Source organism: Myripristis murdjan, chromosome 24 (genome assembly GCF_902150065.1).
Source record: "Myripristis murdjan chromosome 24, fMyrMur1.1, whole genome shotgun sequence".
In the NCBI taxonomy this organism is placed as follows: Eukaryota; Metazoa; Chordata; class Actinopteri; order Holocentriformes; family Holocentridae; genus Myripristis; species Myripristis murdjan.
Window position 1 is genome coordinate 17,808,939 of NC_044003.1, and position 20,663 is coordinate 17,829,601.

The 20,663-nt window shown below is 41.8% G+C and overlaps 2 protein-coding genes across 2 annotated transcripts; one reads left to right on the forward strand and one right to left on the reverse strand.

Moving 5' to 3' along the window:
* Nucleotides 1–885: 885 nt before the first annotated feature.
* On the reverse strand, nt 886–9,365 carry nfkbie (nuclear factor of kappa light polypeptide gene enhancer in B-cells inhibitor, epsilon). The gene is made up of 6 exons (XM_030047718.1): nt 8,584–9,365; nt 5,559–5,661; nt 4,634–4,844; nt 3,902–3,990; nt 2,604–2,852; nt 886–1,930 (listed from the first exon to the last, which is right to left on the reverse strand). The coding sequence occupies exons 1-6, from the start codon at nt 8,919–8,921 to the stop codon at nt 1,862–1,864; spliced, it is 1,059 nt and encodes a 352-aa protein (XP_029903578.1). The 5' UTR covers nt 8,922–9,365; the 3' UTR covers nt 886–1,861.
* Nucleotides 9,366–12,365: 3,000 nt separating this feature from the next.
* Nucleotides 12,366–18,453, forward strand: tmem151ba (transmembrane protein 151Ba). The gene is made up of 2 exons (XM_030047717.1): nt 12,366–12,449; nt 17,011–18,453. Exons 1-2 carry the CDS (start codon nt 12,366–12,368, stop codon nt 18,451–18,453), a joined length of 1,527 nt encoding a protein of 508 aa, XP_029903577.1.
* The last annotated feature ends 2,210 nt before the right edge of the window (nt 18,454–20,663 follow it).

The following is a 20,663-nucleotide window of genomic DNA, read 5'->3' on the forward strand; positions in this document are numbered from 1 at the left end:
CAAAGAACTTAAAAGTGTATGTTTTCCAGGCCAAAGGCTCAATGGGGAACCAAGCAATGGTTTCATAACACGGTGTTCTAGTTTTTGACCACAAAGGTTTTGTTAGTTCAGTTACTGTAACTAAGACACTGTATTTGTACACCTTACTCTGGCCTGCACCAACAGCTTTGTTTACCTGAATGGAAAACCAGAGATTTGGCTGGGACGGGGTCAGGATAATGATTTGTAATTGCTGCTGAGGATCTTTATTAACTATCCCTTTTGTGGACATGAAACAAGAGCAAGCGGTGAATTCCTTGCCAGCTGAAAAACCTCCTTATTATTCCTGCCTGTCTTGCCTTGGGCATGTGCTTATGAGAGAGAGGGAGAGAGAGAGCGAGAGAGGGAGAGAGAGAGAGAGAGAGAGAGGAATTTCCAGCCGCTCTACAGTCATTGTGCTTCTGGAGCCATAAGGAAGAAGCCAGTAACAGGAAAACAAAAGATACACCTTACAAAAGCAGCTGACAGGAAACGAGGAAAAGAACCGGCTGGTGCTCATGAAAGAGTCTTTGTCATGCAGGCTGCTCGCTTGAGTTTATAAAAATAACTTGGGTGTCTTTTCTGTACATTCTGTCTGGCTGTACAAATCACATTAGGTGTGCACATTTGAAAGGAAAGAAACAGAAGAAAAAAAACACAAAGGCAAAAAAAAAAAAGAAAGAAAGAAAGAAAAAAATAAGCTTGTTTTGTTTCTTGTCCACATAAAATTCCAGCTATTATGAGGCAGTGTCAAAACATATGTGTGTGTGTGTGTGTGTGTGTGTGTGTGTGTATACTAGTGTCCATAAACATAGGTCCAAATTTTCCATGAATCCTCCCCATTGAGAAAAAGATGACAAAATGCAATGATAATTTATTTGTTTTATTACAAAATAAACAATGAGCTTGAGCCTGCTTATATTTCCTAGAGGCCGATGTAATTACACACCAGTATAACAGATTCACTGATAAATACAGAACTGTGTTAACATGTAGCTGCTACAGCTCGACACTCTAGTCCTAATGCAATTATGCTGGAAGAGCAACACATTTCACAGCATGAAACGGCAAAAACCAACAAACCAAAGGATAAAGCTGCAGCTGTAACATTTGTCACATATATTAGATTTCTACATGAGCCGTGAGATTATTTAACAAAAAGCAGGGATGTGATCAGCTCCGTTTTTTTTTTTTTTTTTGTACGTATCTACATGAGAGATTACATTTTGTCTGCTTTTATTTACCTAACCCCGATCATGTCCCTCAAATAGACACTTATTGGCCACGCTGAAAAAAATAAAATAAAATAAAATAACACATTGTCTCCAGAAATCCAAGCTTTTACCTTCAAACAGAGGCAATCACAGCACGGTTAAAGTTTGAGAAATAGCAAAGCATTACAGGTTGAAAGTTCCACTCTTGACCATCAAAATCCAATGAGCTAATGTGATGAAGAGGTAGATTTCTAGAGTATTTCCAAGGCCATTGAAAGGTTTGATAAAAGGTTTGGTAGCTCATAGTGAAGGGCCGGTTACTGTTGCCCCTCTGGAGGCTTTAGAGAACAAGCGAAAAGCCTTGGCGAATAACTTAGAAACAGCGATGTTCGTCTGTGTCCAGTGTCCACAGTCAATTAGACAGAATCACCTTTGGTTTTGTACCTCTTTGCAGGAAGGGAAGAAATTTTTGCAGAGTGGGTTAGACAACAGATAAATAACTGGGAAATCAAAACGTACTACAAATGGAGAGACTAAGATTGCCAACACCTCAGCTGATATAAAGCCTTTCATTAAAAAGGTGAGGTTCCAGAATAGATCCAAATTCATAGTTCCACAGCTGATTCAACTCAGTAATTCACTCCCACCACCGACCTCCCAGAGATGTGGATGTCATCGAATGGAAACAGAGCCAGAATCTGAAAGAGAGGGACATAAAAGACGGTCACATTTTTACCGATGGCATCTCAGTTTCTATTGCAGGAAAAAAAAAAAAAAAAAACAGGAGTAGCAAAATACTTGCACATTCACATCTAAAGATCACAGTCTTTCAAAAGAAGTGACAGCAATCCTAAGATTCTTGATTCTTTTCCATTTTATCTCATTTTACTTTGGTAAGAGGCCACCTGCCAATCAAACAGTGTAGGCGGGACAGTGACGTCTATTTCCTGGGGATTTCTGCTGATGGAAGTTTGGGCTTATTTTCTTTTTGCCTGTTCAGTCATGGTGGCCATCACTGTCCACGACAACTATCCACATCTTCTATTTATTCAAAACAAACTGGAAATCTAATGTGCATCACTTCCTGTGCACTGGATTTTTTTTCCCCCTCAGGAAGCCTACTTGTTTAAAAGTGCTCATGAACTGAAATCTCAGTTGTATTTGATCAATTAGGACTATAGAGAAGTGAAATATGATTTTATTTCCATGAAAATATCCCAGACTTCTACTTTAAAAAGAAATTCTGCTCAGCTCATACACTCTAACTCTCAAAACTAAGATAAGGGTGGCAATGTCCTTGTTAGTGGGAGTTTTTGTTTTACTGCACGCCTCAGCCCTTCTCCTCGGTGAAGGTCAGTCAGTCCAACTTACATCATCATTGCCATCAGCTAGATCCAGTGCTGTTTCGTCCTCCAGGTTTCGCAGCATTTTGTCAGCACCAGACTGGCAGAGGAGGTTAGCGATGGTGGCGTCCTGCCTTCCCACGGCCAGATGCAGCGGCGTGCAGCCGTTGAACATGCCGGCGTCCACGTTGGCCCCCCTGTTGAGCAGCAGATTCACGGACTGGATGTCGTGTAGCTCGACGGCTAGATGAAGAGCCGTCTTCCCACTGGTTCCTTCCTGCAGGGGAACAGTTCCATAAAGGAGAAACAGAAACGGGGTAAATTCCCGAGGCTGGAGAAACACGTAAGAAGTACTTGATTTACAGTTTGTTTACATGCAGCTTTAGTGCTGTTTTATGCACTTGTTGCATTTATGCCTGTGCAAACACTTTTCTGACTTTTGGAAAGTACCACTTATAGTACTACTCATAAAAACTAATAAAAACTGATAAATAAATAAATCAGTGGAGCGTGAGGCAGAGTGTTATCTTCGGTCAGTGATTTAAACTCAAAAGAATGTCTCGGGTAGTTTAGGGACAGACTGACGTGTTCCCTCTCATGCCATCAATAGTTAGAGCGGCGGGGCTTTTCCCCTGTCAGACCAGGCAGCTTGGCTCCTAGTGAGCCTTGAAAAAGCTGCAGTACATCATATCCCACATCTAATTATGTCTCCATGAATCCTGCAGGAACCCTGAGCTCAGCTCATATCACTATCATTGCACAGGTGCAGCAAATTTATAGACTGGAATACAACATAGAGCTACTAGCAGTAAACAGTGTTTGAGAGGGGAAAGTATGAGCATAAATACTGGCACATCACTGGATCACATGAGTTAAACTGTGGAGAAATCCGATTCAGACACATACAAACTTGATATCATAGATCCAAAACTAAATCCTCTCCATTACCAAATATGTAATATGCTGATGATTTGGGGAATTACTTTGCTTCCCATATTACCCTGAGAAAGGCAGTTACGTTGCCCAAAGCATGATAAGCAGAGGTTTAGAGAATAGATGGGTGCAGGTGGTGACTGACTGACAAAATCAAAGGCAAATTTGGGGCTTTTTTTAAGTAAAGCCTAACTTGGGTGTTGCAGGCTTTGAACCTGAGTCACTACAGTTACATTGTGGTCTTTCTAACCACAGAGCCGCCCAGATGTGAAATGTGTGTTTCCCCACCTTACGGCAAAAAAAAAAAAAAAAAAAAAAAAATCAATGAATGGCTAATTAAAGCACATTGTCTGGGGTCATAATCATAAGGACGGGTGCATTTCAAAGACTAACCTGGATGTTCAGACCTGCTCCCTTTTTCAGCAGGAGCTTCATGAGATGATGTTGCCTGTTCAGTGTAGCCAAGTGAAGGCAGGTAAGACCTGTAAGTACACACCTCTGTTTGTAAAGTGGAACAGCACGGGGTTGATTTTGAGGTCAGAGAAGAAATAAAAAATGCATGACAAGGCTGACATGTTGTTTTTTTTCCAATTAGCAACCGCTGAAACCAGCAGATAAGAGATTGAACTCTGATCGAACAAAACTGCGGGGCCTGCAAAACCAAATCCCCTTTAAATTCTGAATGAGACAGATTCTGGCTGTGTTTCATGCTGCTCATCCTGATACTTCTGTTACTTCTCATTAAAGTGGCTGAAGCAAAAAGTGCTGTCTGACAACTGAAACTAAATTTGGTCTATTCATTTGAAGCTTGACGTTTTCTTTAACACTTTTTGGTAAATGTAAGGCAAGTTAATTATTGACTCTAAACAGAGCACGTCTTCTAACAATTTGGCACAGACTCAGAGGAAAACTTGGCTTAATGCAAGGAGCAAAAGAACATGGTACATTTGGACATAATAAAAATTTGAATTGAGCAATCTGGGAAGTACAATTTCATCTGAAACACACAGACGACCAGCGCACAGACGATGCAATTGCATAAACAGGATGTGGCCCTAAATACAAACATCACTTCATTGACTCATGTGGCCCTACAGCACAAAATACAGTTAGTCCTTCTCTCACCTCTCCAGTTCTGGGTCTCCAGTACCGGTGCCAGCTTGCTGGAGGAAATGTCTCGCGTCATTTTGGTGGCGCAGTCGGTCTGGCCGTGCTGGCAGGCCACATGGAGCGCTGTGTTCCCATCCTGGTCCTGCAGTTCTAGGCTGGCCCCTTTCCCAACAAGGCCTTCTACCACACCAGGCAGGTTCAGGTAGGTGGCCAAGTGCAAAGGTGTCTAGGTATTACCATAAATAAATAAATAAACCACAGGTCCAGAAATGGAAAGTGCAATAATAGCTTTTTTTTTTTTTTTTAGTAGTGTCCAAATGTTTCCTTTTTAAAACCCATTAAGGCTACACAATGATTCTTTGTTAACATCTCCAAATGTCAGCTCCTAGATTGACTGTTGAGAGGAAATTAGGCAATCAAAATGGCCACTGTTTTCTGTGTGGCTTTTGGTAAAAGTCTTGTAAGAGAAAACAGGGCAAACTGAGTCACCATGTAAAGTGCTGAGTCTCAGTTTTGCCTCTTCGGATGTTTCCTTTGAAACAAGAGATTATTGCACAGTTCTGTTCTGTCTTACTTTGTGTACACACTCTGGCTTGTGCACTGGCAAGAACCAGGTCTAACGTCTTTAAAGATTGGAAAGATTCCTCCGCCCACTCTCACACAAGGATACACTCCTCGGTTCCCTGTGGTTCTGTGTCTACAGGAGGTAGAGGAGGGGAGTTTCCATTCAAAGTCCCTTATGAACTAATACTGGAACCACCCACAATACTGTCCCTGAGAGAGGATGTACTGAAGTGAAAGAGGAACAGCAGTTCCTTTGAATTCCAAAGGTATAAATAATGCCGCGGTTGCCACAATCAAAATATTAATTATGAGGAAGTAATCGCAGGTTGAAAGGTTCCGGTATAACCTCTGTTGGCTTGGTTCCTATTAACCTTACCTGGTACAAGTTGTTTTGAATGTCCAGGACGTCTTTTGGAAATAGCTGTATCAACTGTTGGGCAAAGTATTCATCTTCATGGATGATTGCTAAATGCAGGATTCTAGAGAAGTGACAAACAGGAAAAAAAAGAAAAAAAACATCTGCTTATCTTTCATGCTTGCAAAAACTTGCAGGCCTACTTTTTCTTATATTGAGCAATCAACTTAAAAGCAGCACTCGAGAGAAGTAGAAAAAAAAGGGTGCATTTCGACAAGAGCCGGAAAATTTTGCCTCAGCGTTCATCTCAATCTACCCAGAAATGCAGTGCTCAGTGGGCTGAATGGCATGATTTAGTGGCTGAGATATTGAGCAATGCAAGGAATTTTAGAACAGATAGCGAGGCGAGATGTGAAACACAGGGGCATGTTAAAACAATCTAACTGGGGCTGCCACTTTGTAAGGCTTCGGTTATAAAACGGTTTAAGATAAAGCAAGTGAAAAAGAACTACACACTAACCTCAAAACCTGAGTGGGAAGTTGTAGCAAACAAATGTGTGCAAAAAGCAGGAAATGGAGCTAAGCATTAGTGCTCAATTTAGACTAACCTATACCAACACACAGTGGGCCTCATGTATAGAGAAAAAAAGATTTAAACAGAACACTGATCAAATCCGCCACGTTTAAAAAGCTGGAAATGATTTCCATACTGCAGGATCAGTGATGAAACCGACACAATAAATGCCATTTTACCAAAGTGGATGTCACAGTCTCATAATTCACAGTCAAAACCGTGTATGATCAAAAACTCACAAAATATCAACATACAGACCTTTCATGTGGCTCACTGTTTTGAATACTACAGCAGGTGGGCCGGTAATGAATAAATCTTTCTAAACTGAAAGTTTATACACATAGAAATATCAATAAACATTTTTCTATTCCCACAAATTACATATAAAATTGAAGTGTTTATTGTATTTCATCAATTGTGGTCATAATGTTTTCCCTAAGGACTGAAAATAATATTCAACACACAAAAAGAGACTTCCATTTTTACCATTTCAGTATAATGGATGACATATTCTTTGTACTTTTAAGTGAGCAATGAATAAAATGTGCTTTGTTATCATTAGGTGTTTTTCTCTGCATCTTTGGGCCAGTCACACTTTATGTCTTGCCTTAAGCACAGGTTTAACTGAATGAATGCAACAGTTGTGCCAAATGTCCTTCTAATTACATTAACTGTATTTTTGAAGTTTTTAAAACCAGATTTGTTTAGACTTCTGAAAGATAGATAGATAGATAACAAAACCCATTATGGCAAACCCGCCAAAGCTTGAGAAAAGCAACTTCATCATCAAGTGCGCAAATGAAGTTGAGTCACGTCATTTATATGCAAATTGTGTCTGAAAATATTTCACCTGGATGCTAAAAAAGTACACATGCCATAGCTGGCCCAGATTCAAGTGACTGTAGAATACATGATCTGCCCTGCCAGCGAGGCCCTCCTGTGAGGAGGCATTCATGTCAGAGGGACTTCCTGGTTTGAGTAAGCCTTGAATGAATAAGAACTGAAAAATCCCACAGGGGAAGAAAATGAATGTTTGCATGATTCTTTCTCAGGGCCGGAGCAGACTGAGGTGGTGTGTGTTTCAGGTGTTCTCTAGCAGGTATCTAAACTTAGGATGAGAGAATGAAACAACATGCAGCAGAAACAATCAGGCAGCGGAAATAAAAAGAGGTCAGAGACACAACAACGCTGCAATGCTGCGACTCCATCGGTGCTTTGATTAGACTGGTAGTCGCAGTAGTCAAAGCTGTATGACGATTGCAACTCTTGAAAAGGATGAGTGGGTCACAAAAGAAGGTCTAAATGGGCTGATGTGGCTAATTGAGAGGTCATGTGGAGGTTGGAATGTCTGAATGGTGAGCAGACAGCAGCAGCCACTGATTCAGAGTGAGAAATTATCACCAGCCAAACACACCAATCAAAGGCTAATAAACGTTGGCTGTGGCCCATGGGTTTATCTCCACTACCAATCAACAATAAAACAATTTGAGGGATCATGTCCTTTCACTGGCCTGGTGAAATAATAAAAAGTAACAGGTGTGTTTTGGGATCCAGCCCCTAAAAAACACACGCACGTTGTCCTACCCTGACTGGTGAGGTGTCTGATGAAAAGAAAGACTGTTGCCTCAAAGCATGTGCTTTGTCTGTGCTGCATGGGGAAGTCCAGGCCTATCTCTTTCACTTCTGCTTTCCGACTGAGACGCCCCACAGGACTCCATCCACATCCATGACCATGACAAAGCTCATAAAAACTCAGCAGTATCGCACCACAATGAAATCCCCTTGAAAACCAATATAACATGGAGAGGAGAGAGAGAGAGAAAGAAAGAAAAAAACCTATGGCTTAAATCCAGTGTCATTTATAGATGTCATAAAGAGCACTTTACGGTTATTTCAGTTCATCACATCCCATTTCCACAGAGTGAAAAAGGCTGGTGTCGTTGTGGCTAACAGGCTATTTGGTTGGTTGAATCATCAGAGGTGATGTCAAAGAAAACATCACCTGAGTGCTGAGAAACTGGTAATCTGATATAATGCTCCCCTGACTAGGTGGACTACTAAACCGGCGACTTTTTAAACTTGCACTGACTTGTAGATCATGAAAATACAAATTTCAAACTAGGCTGAACTTGTGAAAGCCAATTTAGTAGAGCTCATATATGTGTTAAAAATATTCCAAATTAAAAAAAAAAAAAAAAAAAAATAGCCCAGCAGATTTTTGAGATCAATTTGAGCCCTCTTGCTACATTATAGAATAGACTAGTCAATTTTACTGGGGAAAAAGCTGAAAATAATCCACTCAAATTATTGCAAGTAAAATGGTTATGCATGGTTGTACATGGTTAAAATGGAAGGAACCAGAGTTAAAAAGTGCTTGCAGCTGACCTGCACAAGTTGGCCTTTCCTTTGAATGAAATGCAAGCACAGAGAAAGCGAATAATAAGTTAAATAAGACATTTAATTAAAACATACGTGTCTCCATCTTCAGTGATGGTTGTGAGCAGATTTTCCTCTTGCTCCTGCTCACTGAGTTCTGTGCCTTGCGCTTGTTCCTGGGTGTTGGAAATGCTGAAGGTCTCTGACACCATTTCTGTCAGGCTCTCCACCGTGAGGGACGAGGAGCCGTACGCGGAGTCCAGGCGCTCCTCTCCTGAGGAAAACTTGTCCCTCGGCCCGCTGGAGTCGGAGCTGGGCTCCCGCGCCGTCTTGATGAACGGGTCCTCCTTCAGGATGGACCTGTACGAGTCAATCCCAGAGTCCGTGCGGTTCTCCTCCAGCAAATCCTCTTTCCTGTACTCGCCGCTCGCCATGGTGGCCTCTCGCTGGGCTTGCCCCCGCGCCTCTGCGGATCTAGAGCCTGCTATCTGCTGCTGCCCGGCGCTGATGTGAAAGGTCCTGCGAGGAAAGCCGAGTGACACCTGAGGAAATCACCGCTCCTTTGTGAAACCAGAGGAATGCGCCGCTGCGTTTCATGCCACCGCTTCCAAAACGAATACACAACTTCAGAATAACAGGCCCTCGGCTTTTCGATTTATCTTTTTCCTGTCTTTTTAGATTCTTAAGAGTGTTTTACAATGTGGTAAAGTCATTCCAAAACTTCATAACACACGCCGTACGCACAAACGCAACGGGGACGAAACTTATTTGCGCCCGTTCGTCTAAATATCCGATAACAGCAGGAGCTCCGGGCAGAGTTGGCCTTGCATAGCTGAGGGCATGTGAGCAATGAAAAGAGATAGAGCTGACATGTGAAAAGGCAAAGCTGTTTTTGTCAGTGGGAATCCCCAATGGGCGTGACTAACCTCCCCCCTTCACCCCTCCACCCCCCACCGGCCTACTGTGCGGAAAAAATGGTGGAGTTTCAAAAGAAAAGTTTATCACAACAACTTATCGGCTTCTCCAACTCCCTGGTCACTAAATACTAATTGATTACTCTGATTCTCTAAGTGCGCACTTTTGTCTGCTGTAGATTTTAACCCCAAGTGCATTTAAAACCACAGATCCTAATCGTATGCAATGCATTGGATCATGTAGTAGACCACTACTACATTTAGCTGTTGGCCCAAGCAATTGTATTTTAACGTGTATGAAGCACACAGCCACTAATGATAAAAATGCAGAGCTGCAAAAACGCAGTTTGATAACCTACATTTTTTACTCAACAACGCGCCCTGGTCAACGTGGCTTTTATTTTGTTGATTACGACCGGAAATCCTATGTTTTCTTTTATTATTCTGGCAAACTTCACAGTGGCCGCAGCACAAAACAGCAGGATCATTATAATCCAAGGCATTTCTGCGCCTTTACTGCAGAAACTGACCTCGGAAGACATAAATCTAGTCCGTCCTTCATGTTTGCCAGCATGAGGCCACCCACACCGGACACGCACTGAGCCATTCAGAAAAGTGGCTGCTGGGGGGCCATGACTTGAAGACACCTGTAAAGTCAACCTGCGCTTGTTCCAGATATTCATGCTGTGCATAAGGGTTTGGAAATAATCCTGTGGTAGATTTAAATAACTGACTCGATTTATCTCTTTTTTTTTTTTTTTTTTTTTTTGTTTGTTTGTTTGTTTGTTTGTTTGTTTTTCTGGCAGGTTTCAGTCTCAGATTAAGACCAATACGCAGGGATGAATAATACACAGTTGAGGAGTTAAAGGTAATAATTACAGCCTTTAACATAATGACATAATAACATCATAACATGGCTATTACATCTTGTTTGTCTGTTCCAACTTGAGCAGACTTGTTATGGTATGGCCTTTAGAGGGCACACTTAGACAGTGACTTCTCTCTGCTTTGAGTGGGCTGGATCCATGGTGAATATAGTCCATGAAACAATTGTATTGGTATAAGATGTCACAGAGAAAGCCTCATTCCTGCCAATCCAGCCATCTGTTTTTATGTATTCTGCCGTTATGTTGTTATCTTTACTTATTTCATGTGGCCTATTCTGTGCCCACAGTCCAGTTCAGTGCCCTTACTGTGGGCTATGATAAACAAGGGCTTCAGTGCCAGTGTAACTGCAGGTTCACCACAAAGTGAAGCAGTGCTGCCATATAAGGAAATAAAAAGTAAAGCATGTCACCCTTCTGTCATTCATGCAGTAAAAGTTGACTCATCTAATTTGTTTTTCATATTAAAAAAAAGTAAATGAATGACAAGAATGACATTGTTGTAGTCTGCCCTTCAGCTTCAACAAAGCTTAAGTTACAGGACAAAAAAAAAAAAAAAAAAACAAGTAAAGCCAAATAAACCCAGAGTATGACCATATTTCTGATAACACAAACTGCATCCTGCAGCATTTGAGGTAACCTCAATGGGAGCCAGCTGTAAAACAGCCTTTTATACGGGCCGACTGAGGTGCAGGGTGGAACATATGGTGGAGTGACTAAATGTCCATGTCTTCTTTATAAAAAACTGCCTCAAGTTGCAAATGGTGACAGGGGAATTCTCTGTGGCTGTCCAACTTCAGTTGTGGCAGATGAAAAGATCGTTTATATCTTAAGATGAAAATACATAAAGTTTGTAATCAAAGATGTCTAAAAATTCGATTGATGAGTCAAAGTCATGACAAACATGAAAGCATAAAAGGCTACAAACATTAAAGGATGTTTTAATGTCTGTCAGTTGCCTATTCATGCACAATTAGACTGGATGGCCTGATGGAAGTGTTGATAAAACTATAGCCAACAGAATCATTAGCAGTCTGTAGTGACATGACTAAGTGTAAAATGTAAATTAGATGATTCTACAGGGAAAGACCCTAGATAAAATTCAAAAAAAAAAATTGGAAATGAGCTTAAGTCTTAACATAATTAGATTTAAAGTCTTATCTGAAAATCTGTAGCTCTTGATCTTCAACAACTTCCGCCACAAAGTCACGATCAAAGGAAGTCTTTAAAAAGTGTTTGTACTTCAGTGAATTGACTAAAAAACTCAGACTACTGTTCTGTGTGATTCCTTACACACTGCTGTTCCATAATATTCCTAAAGGGACTTGGAGTTTCTTTGGTATTCGGTAGTGTGTTTATTGTGGCCACTTTCCTGTATTTCAACAATAAAAAGGGCTTATGGTGTGTTTCCAGCGCAGTGAGTTCACTTTTCCACCTGGATAGCAATTTTCAGCACCAAGGTTGTATTGCAAGCAGGGTATGTGTTATAGTTTTGCTGTTATATTTGTAATGGGATTATTATTACACTTTTTTTCTGGGTGTGAGACTGATGGGGCTGTATAGACAAAGTCATATACTCTAATGGGCTGCAGGGGGTGGGCTTCTCTCTGCAGCACCGCCTCTCTCCTTTGGTGATGTAGGTGTACAGAGATCCCTGTTATTTACATTGTGGTGTCCGGGTGGCTGTTCACACGTGTTACTGCCCGTCTACTGCCTTTGTCCTGCCCTGCACTGGTCCCGCTTCAGAGCCTCAGTGGCTGCCATGGCCACTGCGCCCACAGGAAGCTGATTGATGTCTTTGTCGTTTCCTATTATTCCATCCTTTGCAGTGCAATCTTCAGCATCTAGTCACTGTAGCGCAGGAGGAGTCGGATTATTTGTGCGTCTTCCGAGCCTCAGCGGGTACCACCGTGCAATGGCCGGGATGCTGTAGAGCCAACGGCCGGTCACCTGGAAGATGCGGGGATGATGCATCTTTGTAGTGTCCCCGCGGTCGGTGTGTGTATGTTTCGCCGTGGTTTGGAGAGCCCCGTTCCCACCAGCAAATCAATGCCCCGTTATACGTGCCATTGTTGTCAACATGTCCCCAGCATCGGCTGCAACGGCCAGTGAAAGCAGCACCACCACCGTCCCCGAAGAGGAGCCGGAGAGCCCCAGAGAGGAGGTGAGCACCACATTTCCCATTGCCAAAGCCCGCTTTTCCAGATGCAGGTGGAGGGGACGGATGGGGGTGTTTAATTGGTGTGACAGTACATTGCTATGATGTGATATGGGGAATCCCCATAATCTCACAGTAGTAATCAGATTTCTGAGATTAGGGCTCAATTAGGGCCACTCACTGGATAAATGCATCATGGACTGCAAGTGGCAGTTAATGGGATTCCTCTTTTTTATAGGATTACATTGTGTTAACGGCCAAATTCTGCAGCCATGCTCTTTTGAGCCTGTATGTTGAAGCGCGCCCCCGGGAGTGTGAACGTGCGTAAATATAGCCTACTGTAGGTTGTTTCTCCCGTAGAGCAGTGGTTCTCTACAAGGGACCTCATTAAAGGAAAGACTTAGATGTCACTCCTGTTATTTAACTGCCAGAAAGATAGTACAATAAGAGAATAGGAAGGATGATTTTGTTAATGTTATACACCAAAACAAAAAGTAGGCTATCCCCGAAACACCATGCATAAGTATTTTGGGGACTTGTAAAATGAAAGGGAAATCTTCTTGTAGAAACTGTTGTCATTATTCTGTGAGGACAGATACCAATATGACTTGATAATAACCAGCCACAAGCTGCTGCTGCTGCTGCTGCTGCTGTGGTCTCAAGACTGCATTAGCACTCCTCATCAATACACAGTGAGTTGATGAGTTGGCTTATTCCAAAACACAGAAAGGATAAAGTTATGCCTGGGAAACTCTGCTTGATGTCCTATTGCTTGTGTCATGAATTCATCAATTTTATACATGTTTGGTGGCAGCTTCTTCCCTTTTTAGCTATTCACGTGTACCCCACATTGAACTTCTAACCCTAAGTTAGATCTCCATTACACAAGTGGCTTTTTATATAACCTTGCTGGTCTTATTATGTCAAGAGAAACTGTCTGGGAGTGTTAAAGGCACCATAACAGTCTGAGCAATTGTGTGGCTTCTCAGGTCTTGGGAGTGTTAGAGCTTTGACTAGGACATTATTTTTCTAAAATATTAATCCAGTTCACAGCAAGCTGCTATTTTATGGATTTTCCCTTTTATATAAGAACTTTAAATACAAGTGGACCCCTAATGCCCTTTTGGTTTTAAATGTAACATAAATATAATGTAGCCCTATAGCCTACTCTAAAATGATATTGCCAAAGCTACACTAACTGCATAAAAGTGCACAGGCATGATTTCAATCTCAATTTTACAACACAAAAATGGATGTATGCATTGGTTGTGAAGATTTCTAGTAGCTTTACAGTCACGGTTTTGCTCACATAACAGTGGGCACTAATATATAAAGATGTATTTTGTTAATTCATCAGTGAATTTTAACTGTTCTACTTGACTGTGACATTGTGCTGAGGAAGGAAGGTACCCTTTCATCCAGGATATCCTCAAACTATGTTAATTGCTCTTCCCTACATTTAAAATTTTGGATGAAGTAGATGTTTGTATTGTTGACAAGGTGCTGTAAATGTGTCAGAGTACCTACAATACAAACCATAAGGCAGCTAAAAGTATCCCTTCGCAAAAAGTGGTGCTTTCACAACTTCCCTGTGGGTTTACACAAATACCTTTACCAAAACAATCCACAAACATCATTACTAATGTCTGACAAGATAACTGTGTTAATTATGAATCTGTGTTGGCCCAGTTTTGGATGCACACTCTTGTTATGTTCCTATATTATATCCATAGGGAAAGCATTAAAATCACAAACACTGCAAGAAAACGGTTTCTTTGTTACAAATAGCTGTGTATCAACTGTGGCTGCATAGTTATAATCTGCTGGGTGTTTTCCTCTGCTTCATTAAATGCATGTTGGTTATCAGAAAACACCCATGGTTTCCTAAGTTGTCATATTTTCCTATTTCACCTGCTTTGGGTGTCCCTGTATAAGGAACATGTGAGCTATTTTTACCCCATGCTTCATAAGATTCAGACCAAAATAGACAAATGCAAGGAGCATAAAACTTGCATAAGGCATCTTAGTGTACTTAGGACATCCAGAGGCTTTTTAGTAATCCTGGAATAACATTTTTGTCCAGATCACCATGCTGCTAACAAGTCAGGTCCTTTTCTTCCACTTAGCCATGCAGGGCAGAGGAATTCCTTCTTCAAATGCATGAAAAAATTTCCCTCAGTGCCTCTTTCTTGTACTTTGTCAGGGCAGGGCTCTTGACTGTGATTTCTGGGAATTTCCGGCAGTACTTCAGAGTTGACACTCTAATGGAGAGTAAAGTTTGGTTGTGTTTTAGACACACACTTGAATAATCCACAAGTCTCCCCTTTATTTTCCATGGAGCACAGCTGTTAATGTTTGAAAATGCCAATAAGACTGTGTTAAGAATGGGAAAAACATATAGGAATTCTTAAACTGAGTCTCTCTTTAAAACAGTTCCTGTTTTATTATGTGATATTCAGATGTGTTGGGTCTTGAAATAAGAATGTGTAGTTTGGCCCTCTCGAAAGAGCTTTGGAAACATAAGCAATGTTTAGCCAACCCTAACGCTAAATGAATGGAAGATGCACTGATGATTGTGACATAGGTCAAATTTTTGGCACAATCACAATAATCATCATACATCCTTGTGATACTGTGTGACTGATGTGATCTGACCGAGAATTATGAAACATTTACTAAGCATGGAGGTCCATTAGGCATGTTTTTTAAGTGCTGCCATTTAATTGCATATATGTAAACTCCACGTTAAAAGCTAAGGATGTGTTCAATTCTTTTCATAAACTGTTCTCCAACATACAGTATACTCTGTTTCCTCAAAGCACTTCACCAAAGAAGCACGTGTGCTTCTCGGAAAACGTCTCACATGTGAGCCCTGATCTACTGAAAACTCCAATTCATCTGTTCTTAGATAATCAACAAAGAACCGTCTATCACATATGTTTCTCTGTCACATGAAAAACATGTGAATGATCCTTTAAGTCAAGAGTAGAATTTGCTTATAGCAGCATTCTGTGAGTGATGCCTTCATGGATGCATCTTACAAGTCAAAATAAATGCATAATCTAGATTATGGTACAAAGGATAGTTAGATCAGATCCTGCAGGCAGATTTTTCTGATGCAGAGTCTATTCCATTTTTTATCTTTCGTGCACAACTACACATCATTATGCCTACTGCTTAAACAGGGGCCACAGTGTGTAACGTGCATCAGAAACTGTGTCATGTTCTATTGATTATAAGTGTAAAGCGTGTACAGGCTGCCAGTGAGTAAATATTCCTATTGCAGTAGGCTCATGCCAATAGGGAATTTCAGTGTTAATCCCCTCTGCCCTGTGGGGTGTTGGGTTGAGTCAGTAAGGGAATTGGGGACCATGTGACCAAGGTGAGGAAGATAATTATGCAGAAAGAACATCTATTATTTACTCCACTCTGCCAGTCTGCCAGCACAGAGCAGACATGTTGAGTTCAATACATCAATGCAATCTGCTGGTTGATTTGACAATTATAGTCATGCCTTTTCAATGCATGGTTTGACCTATGGAGTATCCTATAGAACAGGCTGAGAGTGTAACCTTTGGTATCCAACAGGGTCAGCGTTGCTACTTCCAGTGGTATAATCCTTAGTGTGTTATGCCTATACACGATAACCTCGCCCCCGTGTGATGTCTGTTATGCAAATTTTTGAATGAATTTTGCTATAATCCATCCTTCCTGGGGTGTCTGAATCCCTGCCAAGTGTGTGTGGCAGCATTCCCACAAGGCGTGACTACCTCTTGATGCAGGCATTGGGGCTTGCAATGCCCTGAGGTGATAAAGGATGGCAGCAGCTTTAAGCTGCCTGAGTGAAAATACTGCTTTTTTCTGGGTGGTTTGACATTAAGAGAGTGGGGTTTCTCATAGCCTCAGATTTTTCTTTGTTCCTTTATTCTTGTCTTCTCCCAAATATAGAAAAAGATTAAATTCACATTTAGATACACACATGTACATGGGTACAAACCCGAAAAGACTGCTCGTAGTTTCCTGTAACAGAGTTCCCTTGTTGACAACAAGGTATATAATATTTAACATTGAACTTTTCCTTTTTTTCAAATGCTCTTCTTGAATTTGATCATGGCAGTGGCTGAGTCTTTTGACTATAACAAGTGCAGACCAAGACGAGCAATTGGTTTACAGCTCATGCATAAACTATGTAAAAGCACTTAGAACATTGAATATTTCCCTAAATATTTTATATGCTGCAAGGAGTCACTGCTTTTTCACTAAATACATACCCTACAAATATATAGGTCACAGTCACATCAATCAAATAAATCACCATCTTATATTAATAATGTTGAGAGAATGCACATCAGAATATTGCAGGGCTAATCGAGCACCTGTTTTGAGCTCACTGATAAAGCATAAAGCTATTGACTATTAGATTTTACTCAGTGAAATTCTAGTGTCAATAAAAGCATCATTTAATTCCAGGAAGGAATACATATTTGATTACCAAAGACATCTGTTCTCAATGAAAAGATGTTTGCACTGCCACTCCCTTATAACTGTTTTCTCTTGTCCTGTGTAGCAGCGGCCCCTGAAGCAGTCCATAAGCAAGTCTCTGTGTCGGGAAAGCCACTGGAAATGCCTGCTGCTGTCCCTGCTGATATATGGCTGCGTCGGGGCCATGGCCTGGTGCCAGGTAACCAAGGTCACACGCCTCTCCTTCGACAGTGCATACAAGGGCAAGTCCATGATGTATCACGACAGTCCCTGCTCCAACGGCTACATCTACATCCCCCTGGCCTTCCTGGTCATGCTATATGTGGTCTACCTGGTGGAGTGTTGGCACTGTCACACCAGGAATGAGCTGCAGTACAAAGTGGATGTGGAAAGCGTGGCAGAACGCATCCAGCGCATGCAGCAAGCCACTCCCTGCATCTGGTGGAAGGCAATCAGCTATCACTATGTCAGGAGGACCCGACAAGTGACCCGCTACCGCAACGGAGATGCCTACACCACCACGCAGGTCTACCATGAGCGAGTCAACACCCATGTGGCTGAGGCAGAGTTTGACTATGGAAATTGTGGGGTGAAGGACATCTCAAAGCACCTGCTGGGCCTAGAGGGCTTCCCTATCACCAGGCTGAGGTTCACCAAGTGCTTTAGCTTTGCCAATGTGGAGTCCGAGAACTCCTACCTGACCCAGCGGGCCAGGTTCTTCACAGAGAATGAGGGCCTGGATGACTACATGGAGGCCCGTGAGGGGATGCACCTGAAAAATGTAGACTTTAAAGAGTATATGATTGCCTTCTCTGACCCAAATAACCTTCCCTGGTACGCATCCAACTCTGTGTTTTGGGCGGCAGCAGCTTTCACCCTCTCTTGGCCTCTGCGGGTGCTGACTGAGTACCGTACTGCCTGTGTCCACTATCACATTGAGAAGCTGTTTGGCTTCGACTATGTCCCAGTAACGCCCTCTGAGGAGCGGCCCTATTGCCGTCACATTCCACGGGTCAACACAATCGACAGCACAGAGCTGGAGTGGCACATCCGCTCCAACCAACAGCTAGTTCCCAGCTATTCCGAGGCAGTTCTCATGGACCTGGCCCAGCTCTCAGGGAGCTGCAATAGCTACTCTGTATGTGGTGGCTATGGTAGCTACAGGCAGAACTGTGAGCGCTGCCACCGCACCATCAGCAGCTCCTCTATCTTCTCTCGCAGTGCCCTTAGCATCTGCAACGGAGGAAGCCCACGCATCCCATTCAGTGCCAGCCGTTTCTCCTTGGGTCGGCTGTATGGCTCCCGGCGTAGCTGCCTGTGGAGGAGCAGCGGCAGCCTGAATGAGCAGTCCTGCCCAACAGAGAGCACGCGCTGTCTATCGGGCCAGCAGGCCAGCGAGGAGAGCCCTCCAGCCTACCAGGATGCACTCTACTTCCCAGTGCTCATTGTACATCGCAACGAAGGCTGCCTCAATCACGACCATCGCTCCTTGCACAGAAATGGTTCCTGTGTGGAGACCTCTCTATGACCCACAACTGCCAGCCCTGGCTGAGCTGACCTGAGTAAAGAATATAATGATCTTGCTCCCTGGAAGAGGGTCCTAGGCTGAGAAGCCTTCTCGTTAAACCAGGGTTGGGCTACTATGAAATTTTTCACCACTTTTACAACAGAGGTAACTCAGTGACTCATGAGTTAACCACATCCAAGGATTTCTTCCATACTGTCAAAGGATTAGTGATTCACAACACAATCAAATTCTCTTCAACCTCATTATCACAATGAAATCCAGGCAAACGGAACAGTTCAAAACTACTGTATAGGCCTACCTGAAAAAAATCATGACAGCAAACTCAAGAAGTCAGGGAAAACAGAACTTGATGCTCTGAGACTGTTGTTTGAATTATATTCTGCAGCTTTGAAGGACCCTACTGCTCAGTTCTTTAATGTAATGGGAAAAATACTGTTTTTCTGGTAGCCAAAGTGTCATGTTACTATCCTGCAATATGTATAAAAGGAAGAAGTGAATAAGCAAGGGATACAAAGGGGAGAATCATCCCACTACAAAGGCCATAGTTGCAGTCACTTGTTGTAGAACTTAGTCATAGAGAGACTATTTGCAAGGATATGACTAAATTTCTCTGCCCAACATAGTATTTCAAGCCTGGAATGTGGTTTGACTCATCAATAGGGCAGGAAAGTGCCAAGAAATGAAAGGAATATGATAACTAATGGGTGCCTGAATTGGAAATTCACAAACAGTGAGGAAACCATTGACTCATGTGAGTTCTGTGAGTCATGAGGGAAAACACAAAAAATATCAGCCTCCAAATCATCAAAGCATGATGTACACACCTCAGTTGTGCTGCTGAAATAAAATATATGGCTTGTAGTTCTCGTGAAGTGAAGTTTACTTAGGCCCAAATATAGAATCTAAACATCTGCATGTGAAACATTTTGATGCTATATGATCTGAGTGAGTTTGTTCAAACTCGGTGTCCACAGAACTCCATTAAAACGGAATAAATTTTCATAGTATAAAGACACTGTCCAATGCAGACGTTGAAATATCCAGTAAGTTCAAAATCAGCTTGGTTGCAATGACATTATACTTCCTGGCTTTCTAAATATAGCAACATAGTCAATGAATAATTTAGTACAGGATGGCTAAAGGACACAAGAACTTCAAACTGAATACACAACACATCTTCAAACTGTTTGCTAATCAGTAGAACCTTCACGTTTTGTATAATGGCTAGCAGAATAAAAACAACAACCTGATGATAATATTAATATGGCAAAGTCAACTCAGCTACTTTAAAATCTCAAATATCCATTTAATTTCATATTTGGCAATATTTTTCTTCAGTCTACCTCTTTATTTAAGTGCCTAATGATGCCAACTATTACTTACATTTGCATAACAGAATAGCCAACTCATCTAAACAGCTACCCATTCAAACATATAAATAAAGCAGAATTCACATTCATGGTAACATGTTACATAGTGGCAGAAGAGTAGAATTTACTGGCAGTGATCATTTTCATTTGTCATTGTTTAAGTTGTATTGGGGAGGTTCCGAGAATCATACCCTCAACGTTTGTAAGATGAATTTGACCCATAATGTAAAACAGCTCTCATATAGTCAGCCATGTGCTGCTGTTACTGCTGCGGCTGGTGCATATCAGAGAGACAGCCAGAGAGCCGGCCATCAAAGACACTAGGCATGGGCAGAGTCCTGCATTCAACTACTGATAACTTCAAATTCAACATGACAGGATTACTTTAAGAACTAAAAATAATCCTCTTGTCTTTGTTTTAGAGCCAAGCCATATACTACTATAAACAATAATGTACATCATGGCATACAGGTCATACTAGCCCATTTACACTGCAAAATGGCCGAGCGCAACCACTCATCTGTCAAACTGCACTTCATCCCTTCCATTCCTCAACTTTTAGGACTAATCCTTTAGTGATATCCTAAAGGATGAGAATATTAGAGGACTCTGCTGAGTAAACAATTTATAAACCTTCATCTCATGAGATCTGCGGTAAATAATAAATTCTCACAGATCTTGTTATCCTTGGTATCATTTTCTACCACAGCAACACCCTCAGAACCATTGCAGGAATAGGTATACAGGTACAAGTATAGTAGTATAATCAAAACCTTGTCTATGGTCAGACACTTCCTGTTAATACTCCTCTTACCAACATTGGACTTGTAAATTGTGACC

What these genes read in the sequence shown, in the direction of transcription:
- nfkbie (XM_030047718.1), bottom strand. Translation starts at nt 8,921, where the DNA reads ATGGCGAGCGGCGAGTACAGGAAAGAGGATTTGCTGGAGGAGAACCGC. An exon ending in GGAGACCCAGAACTGGAGAG is followed by an intron (nt 3,991 to 4,633) that starts GTGAGAGAAGGA and finishes GTGTACTTACAG; the next exon opens with GTCTTACCTGCCTTCACTTG. An exon ending in GAGCAGGTCTGAACATCCAG is followed by an intron (nt 2,853 to 3,901) that starts GTTAGTCTTTGA and finishes GTTCCCCTGCAG; the next exon opens with GAAGGAACCAGTGGGAAGAC.
- tmem151ba (XM_030047717.1), top strand. Translation starts at nt 12,366, where the DNA reads ATGTCCCCAGCATCGGCTGCAACGGCCAGTGAAAGCAGCACCACCACC. An exon ending in CGGAGAGCCCCAGAGAGGAG is followed by an intron (nt 12,450 to 17,010) that starts GTGAGCACCACA and finishes TGTCCTGTGTAG; the next exon opens with CAGCGGCCCCTGAAGCAGTC.